Source organism: Rhipicephalus microplus, chromosome 6 (assembly GCF_043290135.1).
Source record: "Rhipicephalus microplus isolate Deutch F79 chromosome 6, USDA_Rmic, whole genome shotgun sequence".
In the NCBI taxonomy this organism is placed as follows: domain Eukaryota; kingdom Metazoa; phylum Arthropoda; class Arachnida; order Ixodida; family Ixodidae; genus Rhipicephalus; species Rhipicephalus microplus.
The window spans coordinates 121,408,250-121,433,023 of NC_134705.1; the positions used below are offsets into that span (position 1 = coordinate 121,408,250).

General features: G+C 46.0%; 1 protein-coding gene across 1 annotated transcript in view; it reads left to right on the forward strand.

Moving 5' to 3' along the window:
* The window catches only part of LOC142764915 (uncharacterized), a 144,553-nt gene that overhangs the window by 114,040 nt on the left and 5,739 nt on the right, over positions 1-24,774 (forward strand). The window contains exons 4-5 of the mRNA XM_075865455.1: positions 11,806-11,973; positions 21,899-21,993. Coding sequence (XP_075721570.1) covers positions 11,806-11,973; positions 21,899-21,966 — 236 coding nt within the window. The 3' untranslated portion in view covers positions 21,967-21,993. The remainder of the gene's footprint in view (positions 1-11,805; positions 11,974-21,898; positions 21,994-24,774) is intronic.

Here is a 24,774-nt window from a genome sequence, read left to right on the forward strand (position 1 = left end):
CAAAAAAGAAAAACTTCGAATTACAAGGCGCCCCAAAGGCCCTGTACCTAAGGCAACACGTTTTGTACCCACAGCACCACACAACACTAAAATGACACAAATACTACAATGGAACGTCAGAAGACTTGAGGAACCTCGACGATATCCAGAAACTTTTACACAAACGTACACCAACTGGTATGCGTGTACAAGAAAGTCACTTAAAATCGAAACACACCAACTTCTAACGCAATTCAATTATTTTTCAAAAGGACCGACATGATGCGGTTGCGTCATCCGGTGGTGTTGCCATTATAGTTGATAAAGGAACAGCCTGTACACATTTACTGCTTTAAACTTCTTTTGAGGCAGTGGCTGTTCGAGGTGTTATAGTCAACAAAATAGCAACAATATTGTATTTTATCTCTTCATGACCAACTCAATAAACACGAATTCTAGTCTCCATGAACTTCCAGAGCCGTAACTTCTTCTTGAAGACTTCAATGCGCATAACAGTTTATAGGGAGACTCGCGGTGCAATGCTGGAGGTCATCTAATCGAACAATTCCTTTTCTCTTCTGCCGCATGTCTGCTGAGTCACAAAACATCGGCATATTACATTATCACAACAACACATACTCGTCAATAGATCTCAGCATCTCACCTGCATCGCTTCTTGCGCTCCTTAAATGGAAAGTCATTAATAATTTATTTGGTAGTGATCATTTCCCTATAGTTCTAAGACCCACAATTGCAAATGATATTCCTCCACAGGTTCCCAAGGGGCTCACCAATCATGCTTGTTAGGAACAGTACCAAAATGTTAGTTTCTTAAGCTGGAATGAGATGAGTATGTTAAGCATAGAGGCTGCAGTAGATTACTTCACTGCTTTTTTGGTTGACGCTGCAACCAAACGTATTCCACAAACAAGTGAACCCTGAGGCAAACGGAGTGTTCCATGATGGAAAGAAGAGTGTCGTATTGCACGGAAACAACAAAAGAAGGCATGGAAGTTGCTTCGAAACTTGCCGACGTCCGAGAATCCTATAAACTTCAATAACATTCAGTCCCAAGGCTGGAGGACGCACCGAAAAGCTAGAAGAAAAAGTTGGCATACGTTTTTATCAGCCATCACCTGATGTACACAAGAGGGCAAAGAATGGAACAGGGTAAGAAGAGTAGAAGGAAAACAAGCACATCTACTCCATCTAATAAATGCACAAAGTGACAGCTTAGAAGACCAGCCAAACTACCTGGGCGCACACTTCGAGCAGGTATTCCAGCTCTTCACACTACTCTCCACAGTTCCAACGCTACAAGACAAGAGTAGAAAAACATAATCTAGACATGGAATGTACTTTATATGAGGCATATAATCAGCCATTCTGCTTCGCTGAACAACAGGCATCTCTTAATTGCTGCAGAAAACCCGCCCCGGGATCTGACCGTGTAATCTACAAAATGTTGAAAATCCAACCTCTAGAAACTAAAAAAAAACATTACCTTCCTTGTACAAGGCCATCTGGTTTTCTGGCGTCAACCTCTCTCTTGGAAGGAGGCCATCGTCACTGCCATATTGAAACACGGCATGGATCCCTCCCCTGGTACGAGTAAAGACGCTTCGCATTAACCAGTTGTCTTTGTCTGCGAAAGCAGGCGTTTGGCGCGTAGCGACACCAGGGACCCGAGCTAACAAGGGGGTTTTAACTCCCTCTCACGCCTAGCCGTGTGTGGCTTTGCCGTGTCCGGGAAAAAAGAGATCTTGGTGGTTGAGCCGATGCCGGATGATTGGACCTTAAGGCCCCCTGGCCGAGGCAACGCACCTCTTTGGCCCCAGCTTCACGTAGACGGCACCCCTGGACTTACCCGCCCAGGGCAAATCGGTAGTAGCCTTTTCCTCTCGCTTTCTCTCCCTAGATATTCGTTTTTATCTTCTACTTTATATCTGTCCTGTCATCTTCTGTCTTCTATTTACTTCCAAATTTCATGGCGTCGAGGGTTAACCTTGTGCAGTTGCTCAACCTTGGGCAGGTATATTTGGTTATAGTGGCAATGTACCGCTGGCGTCTGCAATCCTGTACAAGCGCTACAGCGTCGCCTAGTTGGGCTCTATGGTGGTTGGCCAGCCTTGGAGCCAAAACAACAAAACTATTATGGGAATTAACACTTTAATTTAGCCGACTACTTGATTGCCTTTCTCAAAAAAGGATGCGCACCAAAGAATTAGCATGTTTCGACCGCCCCAGCCTATCCTTCCCGAAATTTTATGTAATTGACTGTGAAACTCCGAACAAACAAGCAAGATAATTTTCTCCATATCTTGTCGCAAGGTCGCTGACCGAAGTCCTTGGGCTAGGTTACAAGGTGACTAAGATACGAAGTGGTGACCTTTTGCTCGAACTAACTGAGCGACAACAATTTGAGAAACTTTGCAATCTAACAGCATTCGGCAGCATCCCAATACCAGATTCACCTCACCGCTCGATGAATACCTCACGGGGGGTCGTATCAGAAGCAGATCTCCTCGGTCTGTTCGAAGAGGAACTCCTAGAAGGTTGGAAAGAGCACAATGTAAATGAAGGTAAACGAATCATTATCAGACGCGACGGCAAGTAAACATCTACTAAGCACCTTATTTTAACATTTACATTTAGCTTACAACCTACAAACATTGAGACAGGTTACATCAAACTCCCCGTCTGCCTATATATTCCGAACCCTAGACGTTGTTACAAATGCGAGAGATTTGGCCACGGCTCACAGAGCTGCCGTTGTCAAAACACTTGCGCAAATTGTGGAGACCAATTACACGCCCCTGATAAGCGCACTAAAACACCCCACTGCGTCAAATGGGACGGTGATCATGCAGCCTACTCTCGTTCCTGCCCAAACTGTAAGATAGAAAAAGAGGTTATCATGCTTAAGGTAAAATAACGCATCTGTTTTAAGGAAGCCCGTGAAAGATGTGCACCATTTTACACACCTTACGCTGGTGCGGCGCACAGGGGGGAAACGTCACACCAGCCCCCACCACTTCTTCAGCCAGCGCAAAGTGAGCCTTTGGCTGTGGCACCTGCCCCCTTAGCGGTAGCAGCCCACTCTGTTCCGGCAGCTCGCGAAGTGGCACCAGTGACCCCAGGGTCGTCAGGTAGCAAGGCCTCGTCTCAACAGGCGATGCCCGAAACCCGGACCACCAACCCACGCGCGTGGGCATCCAGTGCCTCCCAGGAAGCAATGGACACCATGATACCACTAATAGCGAAAGATCGGCGTGGCTCCTTAGACCGCGTCAGGAAGACAAAAAAGCTGATAACAGGGCCCAATGACGGCTCTGTCATCTAAGCTAAGATCTTCCTCTAAACATCAGAACCCTATTTTTCGTACACACAGCACTAGTTTACTTTCAGAATGAACGCACAAACTATACAATGGAACGTCAGGGGCCTGGGATTCGTCCTCCGTTACGAGTTACAGGCCCATCGCTCTGACAAGCTGGCTATGTGAACTTTTTGAAAAGATGATAAATCGCTGACTCGTGCACTTCCTTGGAACTAACAGCCTACTTGATCCATGCCAATGCGCGTTTCGAGAAGGCAAATCTACCATTGACCGCCTTGTACGTATCGAGGCACAGATACGAGATGCGTTCCTACATAAGCAATTTTTCCTATCGCTCGTTCTCGATATTGAAAAAGTCTATGACACCACATGGCGCTTTGGGTTATTGGGAAACCTTTCGCACTTAAGTGTCCGAGGTAATATGCTGAACATAATTCGAAGTTACCGATCCAATCTCACTTTCCGTGACTTAGTGGGGAATGTCTTGTTTCGAACTTTCGTACAGGAGACGAGAGTGCCGCAAGATGGTGTGCTGAGTTGCACACTTTTTATTATAAAAGTGAATACCTTACATACCTGTATTACGCGAAGCATGTTTTAGTGCATATGCGTAGACGACGTGCAGATAGGCTATGAATCATGCCTCGCATTGTGCGAGTGGCAAGTTCAACTTAGTTTGAATAAGGTAACTAAGTGGGCTAACAAAAATAATTTCACCGCTAACCCACAAAAGAGCACCTGCGTTTTATTCTAAACAAAAAAGAGGTGTCCATTCAATTCTGGATGTTGACCTGTACGGTCAGTGGCTACCAGTGAAGTTCGAGCGAAAATTTTTAGCATTATTTTACACACAAAACTAACATTCATCCCTCACAATAAACATGTAAAAACAAGTGCCTAAAAGCAATGAATGTCATTAATGTTTTATCGTGGACAGCATGGAGCAGTGACAAAAAATGCCTGATGAATCTCCATAGAAGCCTTCTATGCACACGTCTAGATAGATTATGGGGTGATCATATATCAGACTGCAGGACTGAATGCCTTGCAAATGGTTGACCCCGTCCACCATTTGGGCATCCGCCTTTCTACGGGCGCGTTTCGCACCCGTAGCCACAACGTCAAGTGAAATGAGTGGTCGCTTCACCTGCACAGAACTTACAAGTCCTTTGTATATTTCATCAAAGTGAACGCAGACAAGAAGCACCCCTAATATTTCACTAATAATGAATTATCGAGCTCCGCTCTGTTTCAAAACAGGCCTTCGGTGAGACAGCCGTATTTAGTTCGCCTGAAGGGTTTCGCTGAGGTGACTGGTGAGTCACTTGAACACAGCTTAACGGCTCCTGCGGCATACCTGCCACCATGGCAGTGGCAGATTCTATATTGCAATGTGTCTTTTCTAGAAGTTACAAAACACATGCCCATTGCCCAAATCCACACATACTTCCTGGAACTTCAACACAAGTGCACTTGTGCTGAGTTTTTTACAGATGCCTCTAAGTCTAACTCTTCTGTGTCCTACGCTGCTGTCAGGCCGTTTTATTCGGATGCTGGCCCTCTACATCCAGATACCAGTATATTCACAGCGGAAGCTTACGCAATACTTACGGTCACCGAACACATTAAAGAATTACAACAAGAAAAAGCAGTTATTTGCACGGACTCTCTCAGTCTGGTAAAAACACTGCAAACCCCTAAAAACAAAAAAAAAACTGTCCTCGTCTCACTTCACTCTAAGTTATGCAAAATCTACACACTCAAACAACATGTCGTGGTGTGCTGGGTGCCAGGGTACCTTGAAATTCAAGGCAACGTGATGGCGGATCAGCTCGCTGCATTCGTCCACAAAAGCACTGCCATTACACCCATATCAATCCCGGCCCTTGACCTTGAACCGCCTCTCAAACAAACGCTGAGAGATTACTGGCAGAGCAAGTGCGATAGGCACACACAGAACAAACTACACGTTATTAAGCTACACCTTGGTAATTGGCAGCCAGTGTCAAAATCACGTCCTACAGAGGTAACATTAACAAGGCTCTGGATAGGGCACACATATGTGACACACTGATGCCTTCTGTCCGGAGAGGATCCATCATTGTGTGACAGATGTGGTGAAGCACTAACAATGCTTCACATTTTAATCCACTGTCAACAGTTAGACACTCTAAGAAAACAACACTTTTTATTACCCTACCGACAACAGATACCACTTCACCCGGCTATGTTTCTTGGTAAAATCTGTGTTGGCTTTTTGAAGAGATGTCCGCACTTTTAATGTAATATAACAAGACACCGCGCAGCGCGACCTCTTAAGATAGGTTGCTGTGGTAGCTTCATCAAAAAGCACCTGCCTCGCACCCCTCAGACCCGAGGGCACAGATAAGGCACTTGTGCTAGTGTCAAGTACCTCCACCATGCTTTATTATCAGAATCATTTGCCGTTCATTCTTAATATACATTTTGTGTGACTGTCATAGTTTTGTTACTTAAATTTTACCCGCTTTAGTGCGAGGAATTTTAGGGCCCTTATACAGGCACCCAACACATTCATTGTTCACATCTTGTCTTACGACCTGGCGCTTTTTGGCCATCAAATGGCCCTTGTGCCAAAAACACCACACATCATCATCATAATCAACCACCAAACACATAGTTATCACCTTCAGGACAAGTAATTTACCAAAATCATTTGAAACCGGCTACTGTAAGCTCCGAGTACGATGATGCATCCCCAGTTTTTATCGATGTTACAAGTGTAAACGTTTCGGGCATGGATCGCAAAGTTGCAGAGCACACGCCATTTGCACATATTGTGCATCCATTCAACACATATTCCATAACTGCACCTCAGAAGCAATTGATTGTTCAAACTGTGAAGGAAATACCCATGCCTACTCTCGATCATGCCCACATAGAAAAAAGAGAAACAAATAGTAGCACTCGAGGTTAAATTCAATCCGTCAATCCAAGAGGCATGTAAATGTTTTTCACTGCACAACCCCTCTTATCCCTCCTTTGCAGAGGTGACGCACCAGAGAGCCCCGCCGCATGTTTCTGCAGCCACGAATGTCACACAGAGTGTGACCGCGGCTGTGCCACCAACGCCCCCAGATGGAGCAGCCTGTACTGCTCCGCCTCCTGACAAGCAGGGTCGGCTGACCCCCGTGTCTGCTGAACTTCGGACCACTGCAAGCGCAGTTAGGTCCAAAAGTTCTGTGAATGTGCCTGCTGAGCAGGCACCATCCGCCACCTCATAAGAGGTGATGGATACAAGTACGACTCCTCCGGCGCCTCAGACGCTGAAGGATAGGAGCAACTCTTCGGAGCGTGCCAAGAAAGAAGAAAAAAATCCGAATTACAGGGCCCCCAGAGGCCCTTTACCCTAAGGCAACTCTTGTGTACACACAGCACCACAAAACACTAAAATGACACAAATACTACAGTGGAACGTCAGAGGACTCCTAAGAAATCTCGACGATATCCAGAAGCTCTTATACAAACATACACGAAAAGTGTTGTGTGTGCAAGAAACACACCAACTTTCTACACCATAACGTTATCTCTCGAAAGGAACGAGATGATGCTGTCCCCTCACACAGTGGTGTTGCCATAATAGTTAATCGAGGAACAGCCTGCACACATTTACCACTTCGAACATCCCTTGAAGCAGTAGCTGTTATAGCTGTCTTTTTCAATAAACTGGACACAATTTGCAGTATTTACGTATCTGCAAATCATCAACTGAACAGACATGAATTCAAGTCAATAATCAACGAACTTCCAAACCCATATCTTGTCCTAAGAGGGTTTCATGCTCATAATAGGTTACGGGGTGACTCTCGCTGTGATACGCGAGGCCACCTAACGTAACAGTTCCTTCTCTCTTTTTGTGTGTGTCTCCTAAATCGAAAGAACCCAACATGCTATAACCTCGCTAACAACACCTACTCATCGATATACCTCAGCATTGTCTCCCCATCTCCTACCTTTACGCACATGAAAAATCATAAATAATCCATACGGAAGTGACTGTTTTCCTTTACTTTTGAGTACAACAATAGGTAAAACAGGTCCTCCAGAGGTTCCCAGATGGCACATTGATAAGGCAGACTGGGAAAAGTTTCGAAATGCCTCCAACCTAAGTTGGTCTGATATGTGTGGTTGAAGCGTAGATGACACCTATACTACCTTATAGCTTTTTTAATTGATGCTGTACCAAAGTGTATACCAAAAACAGGACCTGGCACAAAAAACAACACCACCTCACATAAAAGTAGGACTCGCTATATCAAGGTTGAAGTATTGCCGATGCACGTTTGCCAGGTACCAAATTCATCGCGAAAATACTGGTGCTCTTGCTTTCAGGATGGATGGATGGATGCTATGAGCGTCCCCTTTATAACGGGGTGGTGACAAGTATGCCACCAGGCTCGACAAAAAAACTTTTTTTCTTTTTTTTTATGTTGGCCTAATGCCTCTACTTCGATAAATTCTATCTTAATGGAAAAAAGGTAAATTTTCAGCTTAAGTTCTCCGCCATTTACGGCACACTGTCCATATTTTATTTTTCCAATATTTATTTTTGTCCTTTCTCTCTAATTTTCTGCCACCAATACTCTAACCGTCTCTTACTTATTTCAATCGCGGGTGTGTTCAGCTTTCCATTGTTGTCCCTAAAACCCAAGGCTTCCTGTAGGCTCGTGCCCAAACGTACACCTGGGTGGATATCTCCACATTCAATCAGAACATGCTCCTCCGTTTCCTTATCTTTCCCGCAGCATGTGCATTGTTCTTCTTCTTTACTGAATCTTGCTTTATAACTACGCGTTCTAAGGCAACCCGATCTCGCTTCAAACAGTAAAGCGCTTCCCCTTGAATTATCGTAAAATGCCTCCCTCCTTATTTCATTTTTGCCCTTTCGGTAGTTACTCAAAGCCGGTTTTTTCTCCATAGCTGCCATCCAGTAAATCCTCTCCGCCTCCCTGACTTTTCCCTTAACGCTCTTTGTTGACATATGGCTCACAATACCAGCCGTATATTTACTAGTGAGTCTTCTAGTTCTTTTTCTCCACTGTGTGTCCACGCTCTTCCTATACAAATAACGGAACACCTTCTCTGCCCATCTACTCTCCTTCATATTTCTTAGCCTTTCTTCGAACCTTATTTTGCTCTGCGCTTCCCTCGCCTCAAAACCTGCCCACCCCATATCGCCCTTTACAGCCTCGTTTGTCGTCTTCCCGTGAGCACCCAACGCAAGGCGTCCCACAGTCCTTTGATTTACATCCATTCCCGATTGCACCTCTGCCCTCATGCACACCACTTAGTTCCCAAAAGTAAGCCCTGGAACCATTACACCCTTCCACAGACCTCGAAGCACCTCATACCTATTGTATCCCCACAACGCTCTGTGCTTCATTATTGCCGCATTCCTCTTTCCTTTTGCTGCTTAGGCTTTTTCCTGTACCTCCATGTATCTATCACTCTCATTTACCCATACTCCAAGGTACTTGTATTCACTTACCCTCGGTATTTCTTGGCCTTGTATGGACACCGTCTGATCACAGGGATCATTGAATACCATCAAACCACACTTCGTTACACTGAATCCTAGTCCAAGAGCTTCACCTTCCCTTCCGCATATATTCGCCAGCTGCTGTATATCATCTCGACTGTCCGCAAATAAGACGATATCGTCCGCATAAAATAAACCTGGAAGCTTCTGCTCAATCATCATGCCGCCCTGTTTGTGTGACAGATTAAAACCAATGTTGCTACCTTCTAGCGCTTTTTCCATACTCACCATGTACAGCATGAATAACAGTGGGGACAAAGGACATCCCTGTCTCAGACCCCTGCTAACCTCAACGTTCTCTTTGCTACGCATTCCTTCCCACTCTATGCAAACTGTATTTTCTCGGTATATCTCCCTCAAAAGCTGTATAAAGTCGTCGCCCATGCCCATTCCTTTCAATATATCCCACAAAATTTCCTGATTAACGTTGTCGTATGCCCCAGTGATGTCTAGAAAAGCCACGTACAAGGGCCTATTCTCTATTTTAGATATTTCTATACACTGAGTGAGAACAAACAGGTTATCGTCTAACCGCCTGTCGACTCGAAATCCGTTCTGAAGTTCTCCCAAAATATCGTTATGTTCGGCCCATGTTTCTATTTTCATTTTTACTGCTTGCATCGCCAACCTGTATAGTACCGATGTAATGGTTAGTGGTCTATACGAGCGAATCTTGTCCTTTTCTCCCTTGCCTTTATAGATTAAGTTCATTCTACTTTGTCGCCAACTGTCCGGTATTTGTCCGTCCTTTAAGCTTTTTTCTACTGCTTTTAACAATGCTTCTTTAGTGTTATGTCCTAGTTCGTTAATGAGGCTAACGGGAATCCCATCTAAACCCGCGGCAGTGCGCTTTAGAATTTTTCCTTCGGCCTTTTTCCAGTTGAAATTATCTAGTACTAGCTCTTCCTCTGTTGCTTTCTCCGCCACACTTTTACTCACCGGGGAGATCCCCTGGACGCTCTTTTGAAACGAATCGGCTGTTATCTTTTGGATGTAACCTAGCGCTTCGTACCCTTCCAATTGATTTCCTCCTTCGTCTAGAATATGTTGTTGCGTTGTGACAGACTTCCTACCTAGCGCCTTTATGTGGCTCCAAAAAATCCTAGGCGCGGCCTCCTTTTTTTCGTGTATCTCTGTCATCCAGCGTTCATTTTCACCTTTAATTTTTGCCTCTACCAATTTCTGTACAAGGGATTTTTTCTCCAAATATATTTCCCATATTTTTTTGACTTCGTCCTGCGGCCGCTTCTCCTTTTTTGCCTTTCTATGCTCCCGTGATGCTTCGCGTCGCTTCTCGATCGCCTCCCGGATTTCCTTGTTCCACCAACTTTTTGGCTTCCTTTTTCCTTTCCAGCAAACGGTGTTCTTCTCTTTCCCTATCTCCTTCGTCATTAGATGTAACAGCTCCCTATACTCCCAGTCCTTGCCTGGTATTTCGCCTACTTCTTCCTCGACTCTTGCGGCTATATTTATTATTTGTTTGTCATTTAAATACGAGCTGCCAGACTTTGATTCCATGCTCATATTTTTAGTTTCGTATCCCATTTGTAATGTTATTCGTTTATGATCACTACCCAAGCTGTTAATGCCTTCCTCGTCTATCCTCATTTCTGACAGTTTGTGGTAAATTCCTTCAGTCATGAGACAATAATCAATACTTGATTGCTTGTTTCCGACTTCCCATGTGATCTGGCCGTCACATGACCGTCACAGGCCCCGTGTTAACTATCTCCAGACTATGTTGCTCGCAAAGATCTAGTAATAACTTCCCATTGGTGTCTGAATATCCGTCAAGGTCATGTATGTGGGCATTCATGTCCCCTAGAAGGATGATTTCGGCCCCATTACCAAATTCCTTAATATCCGCACTCATGCAATCCACTATCTCCTGATTCTTTTCTCTGCAGTTATTCCCCGTCCACAAGTAGGCTACCCCTAGCCACGTTTCCTTTCAACCTACTGTGCCCAGAACCCAGAGGTGCTCTGAACACGTCTGTTTCACTCTAACCCATTTGGCTCCGCGGTGAATTAGCATTCCTACACCCCCACCTTTCCTTTCCGATATGGTCCTGTTACACCCTTCCCAAACATAATGTTTAATATGTGGTGGCTCTTCCAAGTCTCTAAGGTGTGTTTCTGTAACCGCATACACGCCTATCTGTTCTTTGTTTAACTGCTCCTCAATCTCTAACCATTTTGCCTTCTTTCTGCCACCCTGCATGTTTATGTAACTAATTGCAACACGCGCCTTTTTCCTTTTTCTTTTACCTTTTTTCTGGTTTTTCGCAATTCTACCTGTCAAAGCGTCCTCCTGGTTGTTTTCCCTGTTACGAGCTACCCCGGACTCCGAAGGGCCCGTGAGCCCCCCAAAAAAGCTACTGCGCGTCCTGCCAGTCGCCAGCCCACCTCGTGTCCAAGCCTCTTATCGAAATGAATCTTGTCTCTTTGGAATCCACCCCACCTGTGCACTTCCCTGTTTAAATCCACTACCTCGAAACCCTTCTCTCGACTAATTCGCCATATCTCTTTGTTTGCGTCGACTACCGCTCTTTGCAGGTTGACGTTGCGTACTGGTACTTCCGGTACTGTGCATACTACAATTTGCACCTGGGGGGACACTCAGGCTTTCCTCACGATGGCGCCACTGCGGACGCTTGGAGAACTAGGCGTGTGACGTCGTATTCCCTCCACGCGACAGGCTGCTTTGTGCGTTTTGATTGAGAATATCAAGCTGTGCACGAAATATTACTCAATAACTGGGGTCTACGTGTTTTGAACCTATTACAAGATATATTGAGTGCCGCGTGCTATAATATGCAGCCTTGAATAAACATGTCTGCTGCACATAAAAATATTCATATATGTGCTTATTACAGCAGTAAAACTTTCTTTATTGATTCTTTTTCAGGTCCTTTTAGTTGTGTGTTTTTTGCATGCCAAAGGAATTGTGGAGGACTGAGAATACATTGGTACTTCAATTGGTTCTACAAGGCTTGTTTTTTGAGCGACAATAGCCATTGCGGTGTTGGCGAAAATTTCTTTGACACCTGTGATGCATGCATGAAAAAATGTAAAGGTGAGTTTTACCTCAGTGTATTTGAAAAATGTCTAATTTCACACAAATGTGTCTATTATGACGATGGTGATGTTTCGTGAAAATGTCAAAACATAAATGAAACAGATTGAGGGTGTTCTTGAATAGCCTAAAGTAGCAAATATGTGCTTGAAGTTAAAATGCACTTCAACAACTGTTGGCTAGGTAGCTCGCTTATAGCTTGCCTTGCTTCCTTAGCCTACTACTTTCGTTTGCCTACATTCTATGCTGAATCCTCTCACTCGTGCCGCTCTTTTTGAGTGGAAGTGATGCACACTCAAGGTGGATTTAGGCGCATATGACTTACCAAATTAACAAAAACATGACTGATTGATGATTGATATGTGAAGGTTTTTGTCCCTTAACCACTATGTGATTATAAGAGACGCCGTAGAGGAGGACTCCGGAAATTTAGACCGCCTGGGGTTCTTTAACGTGCACCCAAGTATGAGCACACGGGCCGACAGCATTTTCGCCTCTATCGAAAATGCAGCTGCCGCAGCCGGAATTCGCTCTCGCGACCTGCGGGTCAGAAGCCGAGTACTTGAGCCACTAGACCACCGTGGCGGGGCAGATGCTTTGCCCCTCATTCCGTTATTTTACAATTTACTTACAGATAAAAAACTCGTGTAAGATTTTGTGTGAACTCATGTGTATTCAGTTTTAGGTGCTGGTTATTGGTGTCTATAACAATATTTCTAAAATGTCTTTACGTGTACGCCTATTATCAAGTGACTTACTCGCGTACAAACGTACTTGAAGACCAAGGAACGTCAGCGGGCCAAGAAACGTCAGCAGGCCGTAAATCAAAGCAAGCGCAAGCTCGGGTCGCACGTCTATATCACCGACACTTTTGCTTCCCTTCCTGGCTGTTTCGTCGTCGTCTCGGTTCGCTATATTAGCCCCGGTGAATAGCGTAGGCGTCCTGCCGACTGAAGGCGTAGCCAGTATGGGGGTCATAATATGGCTTGAGGAGACTAAGATGTACAATTTTTCTACCACAATGACGGAACTGGTCATACGATGTCAAAGGCTCGATGTCATAATTGACTGGTGACTTACGAATGAGAGTGCGGTAGGACCCGTGGTGTCGGGCCAGTAATTTCGACGAAAGACTAAGAGTACTCGATGGAATTTAGAGCCAAATGGGGACACCACGCGTCAATGTAAGAAGAGGTCAGTCGGCGTCGTGTCTTGACTTCTGGTGGCCTTGGGGCTCGGTTGTCAGTGAATGGACCAGTTGTCGGTACACTTCGACGTACCTTGCAACATCAAAAATTGCAGTTTACTCAGATGAATGAGGCGCGTAGGGGAGCATGGTGTCCACCGTGCACAATGGTCGGCGTCCATACAAGAAAAAGCAAGAAATAAAAAAATTGGCAGATGCCACGTACAGTGAGAATCTATGAAATGCGAAGCACCAATGAGGAAGGTTGATATGCCACTTTAAAATCATCACAACGTTACGAGGTGGAGCTGAATTATGCCTACATGGCTTCTGTGTCAAGGTTATTATGCTCGGATGTGTCGTTTACCTTCATCATCTGTTCACGTCACGTGATGCCAAATTTAGCATATGTGAAGCTAGCGAAATGGCCGCGAGCACGCTATAAACATGGTATGTTGTCGTGTTTTTGCATGACACGCATGTGATGATTATCATGTTTGCACCAGTCATATACCTTCGCTATTCATTGGCGTCACGTAGCACCAAGTTTGGTATATGTCGAGCTAGCCAAACGACTGCGAGTGCATCACGAAGGGCGCAATGCAATATACTTTAACGTTACGTTCACGTGCGCGAGCGCTGGGCACAGCGACGCTATACGTTAGCGAAACGCGAGAACTCTATATTCTTACGCCAGGCACGACCAGCGTCCATCTGCGCTGCCAGATTGCAACCGGCGCGAAACGCGACATGCTGCATTTCGCCCTGATGCGTTACCAGACAGCACTGCGTCTGCTGCTTTTCGTGACGTAGAGACGCCGGACGCGAAGAAACGTGCATGCGTCAAAGCAACGCGGCGCGGCGCGTGCTTGCGAGTGTATAGCAGGACCAGCGACTGGTGTGGCCACGCCGGCGTGACGCGACGAAATCGTTGGTGCGCACGCACGTCCTGTCACGTCGAAGTGTATTGGCGCCTTGACTATGGCACGTGGTCATGCTGTCACATGACACGCATCTCATGATTGTCATGTTTGCACCAGTGACGTACCTTCGTCATCCATTGGCGTCGCGTATTACCAAATTTGACAAATGTGAAGCTAGCGAAATGATCACAAACGCATCATCAGTTTGGCATTTAGTGATGTTACGACACGCACACGTCGTGATTATTATGTTTGGATGTGCCATTTTTTCTGGTCATCTGTTCGCGTCGCGTAATACCGTGTTTGGTACATGTGAAGCTAGCGAAACGGCCGTGAGCGCACCATGAGTGTGGCATGTATTCATGTTGGTAAATGAGATGAATGTCATGATTATCATGTTTGGTTGTGTCATTTACTTATGTCGTCCGTTCGCGCCGCGTAATATTGAATTTGGTACATGTGAAGCTAGCGAGATGGCCGCGAGCGCATCATGAACGTAGCATGTAGTCAAGTTGTACATGACACGCATCTCATATTTATCAAGTTTTCATCAATCTCATACATTCTTCATTTATTCACGTCCCGTAACACCAAATATAGTATTAGTGAAGCTAGCGAAACGGCCGAAAGAGCATCGTGAGCGTGGCATGTAGTCATGTGGTGGCATGACACGCATCTCATGATTACCATGTTTGCACCAGTCACATATCTTCGTCATCCATTCACGTACCATAATACCAAATTTTGTTCATGTGACGCTAATTAAATGGCCGCGAGAACATCACGAGCGTAACTTGTAGTCATGTTGTTACATGACACGCATGTCATAATTTTCACGTTAGAGTCTGTCACTTGTGTTTGCCATGCCATCATGTCATATCATACCAGTTTTGCAACATGTTATGTGAACTAAACCATCGCAAGAGCAGCAAGACCATGAAATGAAAATCATGACATACTTATGGTTTTCATGTTTTGACTAGTCAAATATACTCGTCATAGAGTCCTGTTATGCCACACCAAATTAGGTATCGATACCATTTGCTGAATAATAATGCGGATCAGAGCAACATAGAGTAGTCCAGACTTTATAGAAGTGTGCGAGTCCTCTTGGCCACTCTGGGAGGACGTTGCAGAATATTCTATTGGAGCGGACCAGACTATTGAAGAGGACGAAGTGGGGATAGGCATGCGCTAAAATTGGATGGTGGTGGTGGTGTTGCAGCAGGCGGGGTTAGCCTGGCCTGCATGGCCGGCAATTGTTCCGCCTGAGCATCTCCTGAATTTGGAAAATGTCACCACGTGTCAGACAGCCCAGTGTCTCGCTGGAAGACTAACAAAATTTGTTGCACGTTCCTCCCAGTTGGCGCGGGTCCTTCAGGAAAGATGACGTCATCAACTGTCCGGTGCCTATGACAGCCTTTTCGCAAGGTGCGGATCATCGCGGCTCTCTGCACATCAAACTGTGAGCAAAGCCAAATGAAATGTTCTATATCACCGATGTCACCACAGAAGGCACAGAACGGGGAAGCGTATCTCCCAGTCTTGAATGACTAGGCCGGGGTGTATGCGGAGCCGGTTCTTATGCGGTACAACAGCGTCGCTTCTTCACGAGAAAGTTCATAAATTTCACATGCTTGTGCTAAAATTGGACAGCTTGGTCTCCATGCACAATAAACAAATCGTCTCCGTCTAACGTCTGCAGACCGGTTATTTTGTTCCATTTGAAATAGTGAGGAAAGGACGAGCCGCTGTGCCCATGGCGAAGCCCACCCTATTCGAGTAGGTTTCACGTTTTGTGCTCACGTGTGTTTCGATCTCAGGAAAGAAGTGCATCAGCCTGACTACGCCGTTGCTGATGGCAGGAAATCGGAATACGCGGAGCCGCCGAACAAGCACGTCGATGCTCGTCAATGCCGTGTGGGTCGACGTCGTCAGCGCCAGCGTGTGCATGGTGACGACGTATTTGAACAACTCATCTCAGGCCAGCCACCTTTTGGGCGAAGACGACGACAGGCATCACGTCTTCGTAATTCTGCATGCCCAGCACGTTATCCTAACGCACGTCAAGAACACCCTCCGTGCCATTGGCATCGGTTCCAGAGACAGCAAGGGGAGTGACAGCCACGAATAGACGGCCGTAGTCCACAGGCACTCTTGATAGCAAAGCAAGTGCATTTCAACACGAACTGCGTTCTCGGTGGGTACGATTCTCCTTCGCCCCCCTGGGATGATGTTGAATAATAATGCGGATCATAACAACATAGAGTGGTCCAGATTTCATTGAAGTGTTTGGAGATTTCTCCAAACGGGCAGGAGAGGTAAAAGTAGAAGGCGGCTAGACAGATAGATAGACAGACAGATAGATAGATAGATAGATAGATAGATAAATAGATAGGTAGATACGCTCAAAGTAGGCAGCATAAACAAACAATAAACAAAGCAGCGCACGAGAGCAAATGCGTCCTGGGCCAGGCAATCGGAAATAAACGGCATTCACTGTTCACATGAAGCGTTGAATGGCACACGAAGAAAATTCGCATCATCGCGTAAAGTATGGTTTGAAGCGGACGACATGCACAGTCTCTGGGCGTGGTAACGCGCGCTAGGATGATGATGAGCGTCCGTCTGAAACCACTTCGTAGTCCACGTCGCTCACACGTCTGAGTACTTTGTAAGGTCCAAAATACTTCCTCAAGGGTTCCTCACTGAGACCTCAGCGCCTAATGGGTGTCCAAACGCAAACTTGGTCATCAGGTTTATAATTAACTTCTCGATGGTGGATGTTGTACCACCGTGCATCTGCGCACTGTTGAGTTATGATGTGCACATGAGCCAGTGGACGTGCTTCCTCAGCACGCTGAATGTACTCATTGATGTCCGGGGCTAATTGGTCGAACTTCTCGATGTCCTCTTATAGAATCATGGTGTCTAGCATAGTTATGACATCTCTATCATAAACGAGCCGAAATGGCGTGAAGCGTGTAGTTTCTTGCGTTCCAGTGTTGTACGCAATTGTTACGTAAGGCAGGATGTCGTCCCACGTTTTGTACTTCGCATCCACGCACGTAGAAATCTTGTCGGCTAGGGTTTTGTTTAGCCTTTCTGTTAAACCAATAATTACTCTGAGGGTGATATGCAATGGTCTTCCGATGGGTTGTGTGACTCAACCTGACGATATCATCCAAGAGCTTCACCATGAATAATGTCCCTCGATCCGTGATGACACATGACGGGGCGCCATGCCGTAGCACAATTTGATGCGTAAAAACTGGCAACTTCAGATGCGGTCCCTTGTGGCAATGCCTTCGTCTCAGCGTAAGGTGTCAAGTAATTGGTTGTGACAATAATCCATGTGTTGCCGGAAGAAGAGAATGGAAACGGGCCTAGGAGGTCCTTTCACACTTGATAAAACGGTGTACGTGGTGGATCGATTGGTTGTAGATGGCTTGCAGGCTTTAAGGGTGGCATCTTGGGACGCTGGATCTCATGGAATCCCTCTACGTTGCGTTTGACACAGGCAGACATTTTAGGCCAATAATGGAGTTGTCGCACCTGATCCATAGCTCTCCAGTAGCCAAGCTGACCGGGTGCGGGCTCGTCGGTGCAAGCTAATAAGACGTCATCGCAAAGGGCTTCAGGTACGACGAGAAGATGAGATCTGTCGCCAGCACCGGTGTTTCTTTTGTATAAGATGCCATTACGTAGACAAAATGGTGGCAACGTTCGCGACATCGGACGAAGAATGGGTGCGGTGCCACCTTCTAAGTGATCTGTAATCATTCTTAGATCGCCGTCATTTCGTTCGTGAGACTTCAGATCCGGCCCGCAGAGAGTTGCCACGAAGACGCCGTCCTCTTCTGCGCTTCTACTGGTGGATTGAAGAGGTGCTCGTGATAGCGTGTCGGCATCTTCGTGCTTTTTGCCTGACTTGTACACGATGGCGACATCAAATATCTGTAGGTGCAGACTTCATCGTGCTAATCGTCCGGAGGGGTCTCGTAGATTGATCAACCAGCACAAAGCATGATGATCAGTCACCACTTTAAATGGTCTTCCATAGAGATGTGGCCTAAACTTTGTAATGGCCCAAGTGACCGCAAGACATTCTTTCTCTGATGAGGATTATTTAGATTCTGCGCGAGACACTGCGCGACTTGCGTAGGCTATTACCCGTTCAATGCCGCCTTGTCTTTGTACCAAAATAGCCCCAAGACCAATATTGCTGGCATCAGTGCGTACTTATGTGTCAGCATCTTCATCGAAGTGGCCGATAATGTAGGGGAACAGAGCCGGTGCTGTAGTTCCGCAAAGGCAGTCTGCTGTTCGTCAGCCAAGACAAATGCTGTGTCATCACGCTAGAGGCGTAATTGTGGCTCCGCAATGTTGGAGAAATTTTCAATAAAGCGCCGTTAATACGCGCACAGACCCAGATATCGTCGAAGACTTTTCTTGTCAGTTGGAGCTGGAAAAGCGGCGACAGTGCAGTTTTGTCAGGATCAGGCTGAATATCAACGGCGCTCACGACGGGACCAAGAAACTTTAATTATTTGTAGCTGAAATGACATTTCTCAGGCTTGAATGTGAACTCAGCCAATCTAATGGCTTCTAGCACATTCCGGAGGCAGCGAAGATGCTTGTCAAATGTTTCTGAGAACACAACGATATCATCGAGGTAGACGATACAGCTTTTCCCCTTGAGGTCTGCCAGGACGGTGTCCATCAATCGCTGGAATGTGGCTGGAGTGAAACATAGGCGGAAAGAGAGCACTTTGAATTTATAAATGGCATCCAGCGTTACAAAGGTGGTCTTTTAACGGCCACGTTCATCGACCTGTATTTGCCAATAACCACTCTTCAAGTCGACGGATGAAAAAGTCTTCGCGCGCCTAGCCTATCCAAAGAATCATCGACTCCTGACAACAGGTACACGTTTTTTAGGACATTGTTCAACTTTCTGTAGTCGACTTAAAAGCGATGTAGGCCCGTGTGCTCAGATTTGGGTGCACGTTAAAGAACCCCCTGTGGTCAAAATTTCCGGAGCCCTCCACTACGGCGTCTCTCATAATCATATGGTGGCTTTGGGACGTTAAACCCCACATATCAATCAATCAATCTATTAATCGACTCAAAAGCGAAGGGTGCCATCTTTCTTTTTCACACGAATGACTAGTGATGACCAAGGGCTGCTAGAAGGCTGTGTCACGCCATCCTGAAGCATTTCCTTAACCTGCGTTTGAACCGCATGCCATTCAGCTGGCGAAACACAATAAGGCTGCTGCCGTATGGGATGCGCGTAGTCCTAGGTGATAATACGGTGTTTCCTTATTGGTGTTTGACGTATCTGCGAAAAACGTGCAAAGCATGTGTGGGATTGGAAGATGTGTGGAAGATGTCGATCCGCGCTGCCGGGCGATGTAGTCCGCAATATCCGGAGGTCGCTGGCCGAACCTAGGAAGTGGGGAGTTGGCCGAAAAACCACGAAATCCCAGTTCTCGACAAGTGCACTGTCGGTAGATGTGCCCAGGTTATCCACAGTGATAGCAAAGAGAACGTCGTCGGTCGGGGGCCAGCCACACGTCTGATTTTCGCGCAACTGGTCGGCGGTCGCTAAGGTACGGGCCCGATTGGACTGCCTGAAGCATAGCTGGGGCTGGGGCATAAGCGCGAAGTGAAATGTGGTGCAGGTTGGCACAGAGTTTGGTCTGCCGGACGCATGGCAGGGGCCGCGATAGGAAGCGGAGTCAAAGGCGGTGCTGGCTAGAGCACAGTTCGCGCTTACGACACGCGAGGGAAGTCGTTTAGTGGCAGCGGCTGTCTGACAGAACTGTTCTTGTAGTGCCTGCTGAACTTCATCTCGGACGATGCCCGACAAAGAAGTGGCAGCGGGCGCCGAGGGTACGGATAACCTTTGCAGTTCTTCACGGCGCACAGAGCATATGAGCTCTCGGAACAAGCCAACGTGGCCCCCAAGACCACCCTTGTAGTCCGTAGCAGAGACAAAGTTCACTTTTCGCTCATACGTCTGGGTCAATTGCCGAAGCGTGCTTTCAATCAGGACGGCTTCAGCAAGACTCTTACGTGTCTTTGGCGGGGGGGGGGGGGGGGGCTGCTTACAAGACTACCGAACAACTGCTCCTTCACTCCACGCATCAGGTATCGCGCCTTCTCTTCCGGCATGTGGGGAGGGTCACCTCGTTGAAAAAGACGCATCATGTCCTCAACATACATTGCTGCGCCTTCATTTGGCATTTGCATACGGCACTGGAGTTCACGTTCTGCTCGCTCTCAGTGATCGGGACTTACATACGATTCGAGAAGCCGGCGTTTGAAGTCAATCCATGACGTGAACACACCTGCCCGGTTTTCGTACCAAACACGCGCCTCGACATTCAAACTGAAGTAGACATGTCGGAGCTTGTCTGTGTCATTCCTCATGTTATGAGTGGCGATGAAGTCATAGTGGACTAACCAATCCTCAACATCCTCATGGACAGCACCATGAAAGGGATTCGGCGTTTGTGGTTTGTGCAGCGTATAGTGCATTGGCGTTGCGCCTTCCATACCGGCTGGGTTGGAGCCACTCGTGACGGCGCTGCCTGAGATAGTCGGAGCCATCATCCTCTCTGAGAGAACTTCGAACTCAGGCCGAAGTTCCACAAATATTCCACAATTATTATGTGAAATATCTTCATAATGCCGCCTAAGCTCAACGCATAGTCGGCGTCGTTTTTTCGCTCGAGGACTTCAAATAGCCCTTTCGAGTGCATTAACAATATGGTGTTGTCTGTAGAAAGCAAGATGACTTTAACACCCACTTTTAGCTTGCGCGGACGGATCTTTAGATTGCAGTGGACTTTGTGTTTGGCTCATGCCTTCTCCAGTTCTTCATGGGCGAGCTTGCACGTATCTTCAAGGCGATTCTTCAGATCGACCAAGTACGTGTACGTGGTGCGAGTTTCATCATGGATGCTTTCAGTAGTTCATAATTCTTTGAGGAGGGTGAGTGGTCCTGGGATGTGCCGACAATTAATCGGCTGGAATGGTGAAAAGCCTAGACCCGCTTGCGGTACCACTCTATAGGTGAAAAACAATGGGGAAGGTATCTGTACCAGGAACGAGGCTTTTCTTGGCACATCTTTTTCGGCAATTCTTCAGGGTTCTGTTGAGCTTTTACACGAGTCCATTGGCCCTTGCGTGTTATGGTGTCGTTGAAAAAAAAACTTCAGACCATGCCAATCACCCTTTGTCAAACGGGTGTTTGCACCGCTATATTTGACACAGTATTTGCCTTCTTCCGTCGGTTTGCAATTGAGCTCCTTTTCTTCATTGAAGTGTAGGTGTATTGAGTACGAAACAAATCTAGGCCAGCAGCGTTCAATAACTAACTAACTAACTAACTAACTAACTAACTAACTAACTAACTAACTAACTAACTAACTAACTAACTAACTAACTAACTAACTAACTAACTAACTAACTAACTAACTAACTAACTAACTAACTAACTAACTAACTAACTAACTAACTAACTAACTAACTAACTAACTAACTAACTAACTAACTAACTAACTAACTAACTAACCAACTAGCTAGCAACCGAACTAAATAGATAAATAAATAAATTTTCATCAGGGTATGCAGCATAACACTCCTTACTCGAAAGGCTTTGGTATACAACACTTTATATTGCCTGGAAGTCTAATATTTTGTCTTCGTAGATTGTTCAATTTGTTGCTGTGACGTTCCTTCGGTCATGCTCAGGGTGATGGTGTGAATTTTCTCACAATAATTCTGGTTTATATTGTTCTCCTAGGTGCACCCTGTGTTGAGAAAGTTACCACAACGCAGGAGCCACATTATGATTTGTGGGAGAATGGCTAAGGGAAATATGCAGCCTGAAAAACTTCGGTATGTACTTTGATGTAAGCTCTGGTGTGCACAATAGAAACTTTACTGTACTATCTGAAGTCACATACATGAGTCGAATGTTTCTACGCCAATCCATAAGAATGTACATTTTCGCCATTATTAAGGTTCCACTAGCAGATATTGCAGACACTATATCGTTATATACTGGTGGTGATATTCGAAAAGTGACTGCTACTACAAGGCGTGTAACGCACGAAGTGGTATCAGGTGGCGAAAGTGATTAAAGTGGAGATATGAAGAAGCAATGCTTATGAATAGGTTTTGGCCAAATAATTTTATTACTTCTCATTATGAGCTAGCTATCCACACGCAGGTTGTCGTGGAAACAGAAAGAAGTTAGAGATAATTTTACTACACTATGTTGGATGACAAGATAAGCTATTGCGCACATGACCCAGAACTTGAAGTGAGAGCTCATCACACATCTCGAAACTAAATTCATGAAATATGTAAGGAAGGTTCGTTTTAATTAGTGCATCTTTCTATAAAGCATTTCTTTTAAGAAGCTTGCGCATTTTCCGAACAAAACGCGTTGAATTTTCTGTCTTGCTGCATAATGTTGTTGTTTGGCGCTTGACCATGGGTATTATCATACACGCACTATTTATACAAGCACTATCATACACGCAGTAAAGTACGTTCTAAAGCACGTTGCAAAGCACGTTGTAGTAAAGCGCGTTTTCGTAAAGCACGTTGTAGTAAAGTTCTAAAGCACGTTGTAAACTTTCTTGAGTCAACTAATACAATCACATTTACAAGGTACCCATGACGAGGAAGAATTTTGGCTTAATCCTTTGTAATGCATTGGAAGCGATAAACGACCCATTCGTTACAAATTTGCATTCTGTGACGCATGGTAGTCATTTTACTCTTCTATGACGACATATTACAAGTCAACGTCTCATTTTGCCACACAATATCTCTACATGGTCGCTTTGCAAAATGCCTTGAATATGCTGAAGCACCGGAGTGGCTTTGTGGTAAAATACTTCACATCCACACAAAAGACTCGACTTCGATGCATATATTGTGTTCTACTTTCTTTTAATGTTAGTCGTCTGGTGGTGGTTACACACACTGACCGCAACGGACATCGTCCCCGAAACTTGTTGTGATCTTCAAACATATTTTGGTTTAAAATATCTAGCACTTCATTAACGAAAACCACAAAGGGATCGTAGTGCATGCCGTACTGTAGAATGTGCGACTATCTCCGCAGGAGCGTCTGTGAGAGCAGGCGTTTGGCGTGTAGTGACACCACAGGCATGAGCTAACGGGGGAGTTTCGACTCCCTCCCCCGCCTAGCCATGCGGGGCTGAGCAGAGTCCGGAGAAAAGGGGATCCTGGGGGTTAAGCCAGCGCCCGATGAGTGGACATTTAAGCCCCCCCCCTCTCCCACGGCAGGGGCCAACACACCCATTTAGCCCCGGCTTCACGTAGATGGCACACCTGGACTGACAAACCCAGGGGAAATTGGCAGTCACCTTTTCCTATCTCTGTACCCTACGACTTCGCCTTTATCTTCCACTTTTAGTCTGTCCTGACTACTTCTCTTTTTTGTTTACTTCCAATTTTCTTGGCGGGAAGGGTTAACCCTGTGCAAATAGCCTACCTTGGTCTAGGCGCATTGGGTTATGATAGTGTTGCACGGCGGTCGTCTGCAAACTTTCAGCATACGCAAACTAGCAGCGTCCCCTTGTTGGGCTTCGTGGTGGGCGGCCGTCAGCGCTGTTGATTGAAAATAAGACCAGCATGCATAGAGCATTCCACCTACTTATTGATCGTACCAGCTCAAAACAGGTACGCACCGATGACATAATTTTTTTCAACCAACCAATAGATACATTTCCTCACTTCGACGTCATTCACTCTGAAAACGGGAAAGCGAGCCAGGTTCGTATCTCCTTTCGTAGTGGCCAGGTGTGTTACCCAAACTCTCGCGGCTAGATAACAAAGTAACCAAAGTGGCTAGTGGAGACATATTTCTTGAAATTCAGGACAAAGAACAATTTGTAAAGCTAGACGGCCTCTCAACTTTCGATGACGTACCGATCACCGTAACACCACACAGATCAATGAACGCAACTCGCGGATTGGTAGCTGATGCAAGCTTACTTCACCTGACCGAAACTGAAGTTTTGGACGGGTGGAAGAACCGAAATGTGACTAATGTACAGAAAATTATCATCAAAAGAGTTATCAAGGATACACCTACGAAATACTTAATACTCACATTTGCTTCCAGTAAACTGCCCGAATCCATTCGAACAGGGTACACGAAGACCTCTCCCAAGCCGTACAAACCAAACCCTGGTCGTTGCTTCCAACGCCAGAAATAGGGCCATGAATCTAAAAGCTGTCGTGGTCGCCAGACTTGTGTACAATGCGGAGTCCTATGCCACGTGTCTGAGAACTGCAAACAACTGCCACACTGTGTAAACTGCGAACGAAAGCATGCCGCATATTCACGCTCTTGCGCATACTGGAAGAAAGAAATAGAAGTATTTACTTTGAAGAAGAAGGAGAACACTTCATTTAAGGAAGCAAGGAAAAGGGTCTCACCATTCTATGGCCCAACATATGTGGATGCGGCGCGTCATGGGGCACCGCCGCACCAGCCCCCGTCACTCCTTCGGCCCGCGCATAGCGAGCCGGTGGTTGTGACACCTGCCCCCCCTCCCAAGGCGGCTGTACTCCGGACTACTCTGCCTACTCGCGAACAGGGACTGGAGACTCGAGGGTGCTCAGATCTGAAGGTCT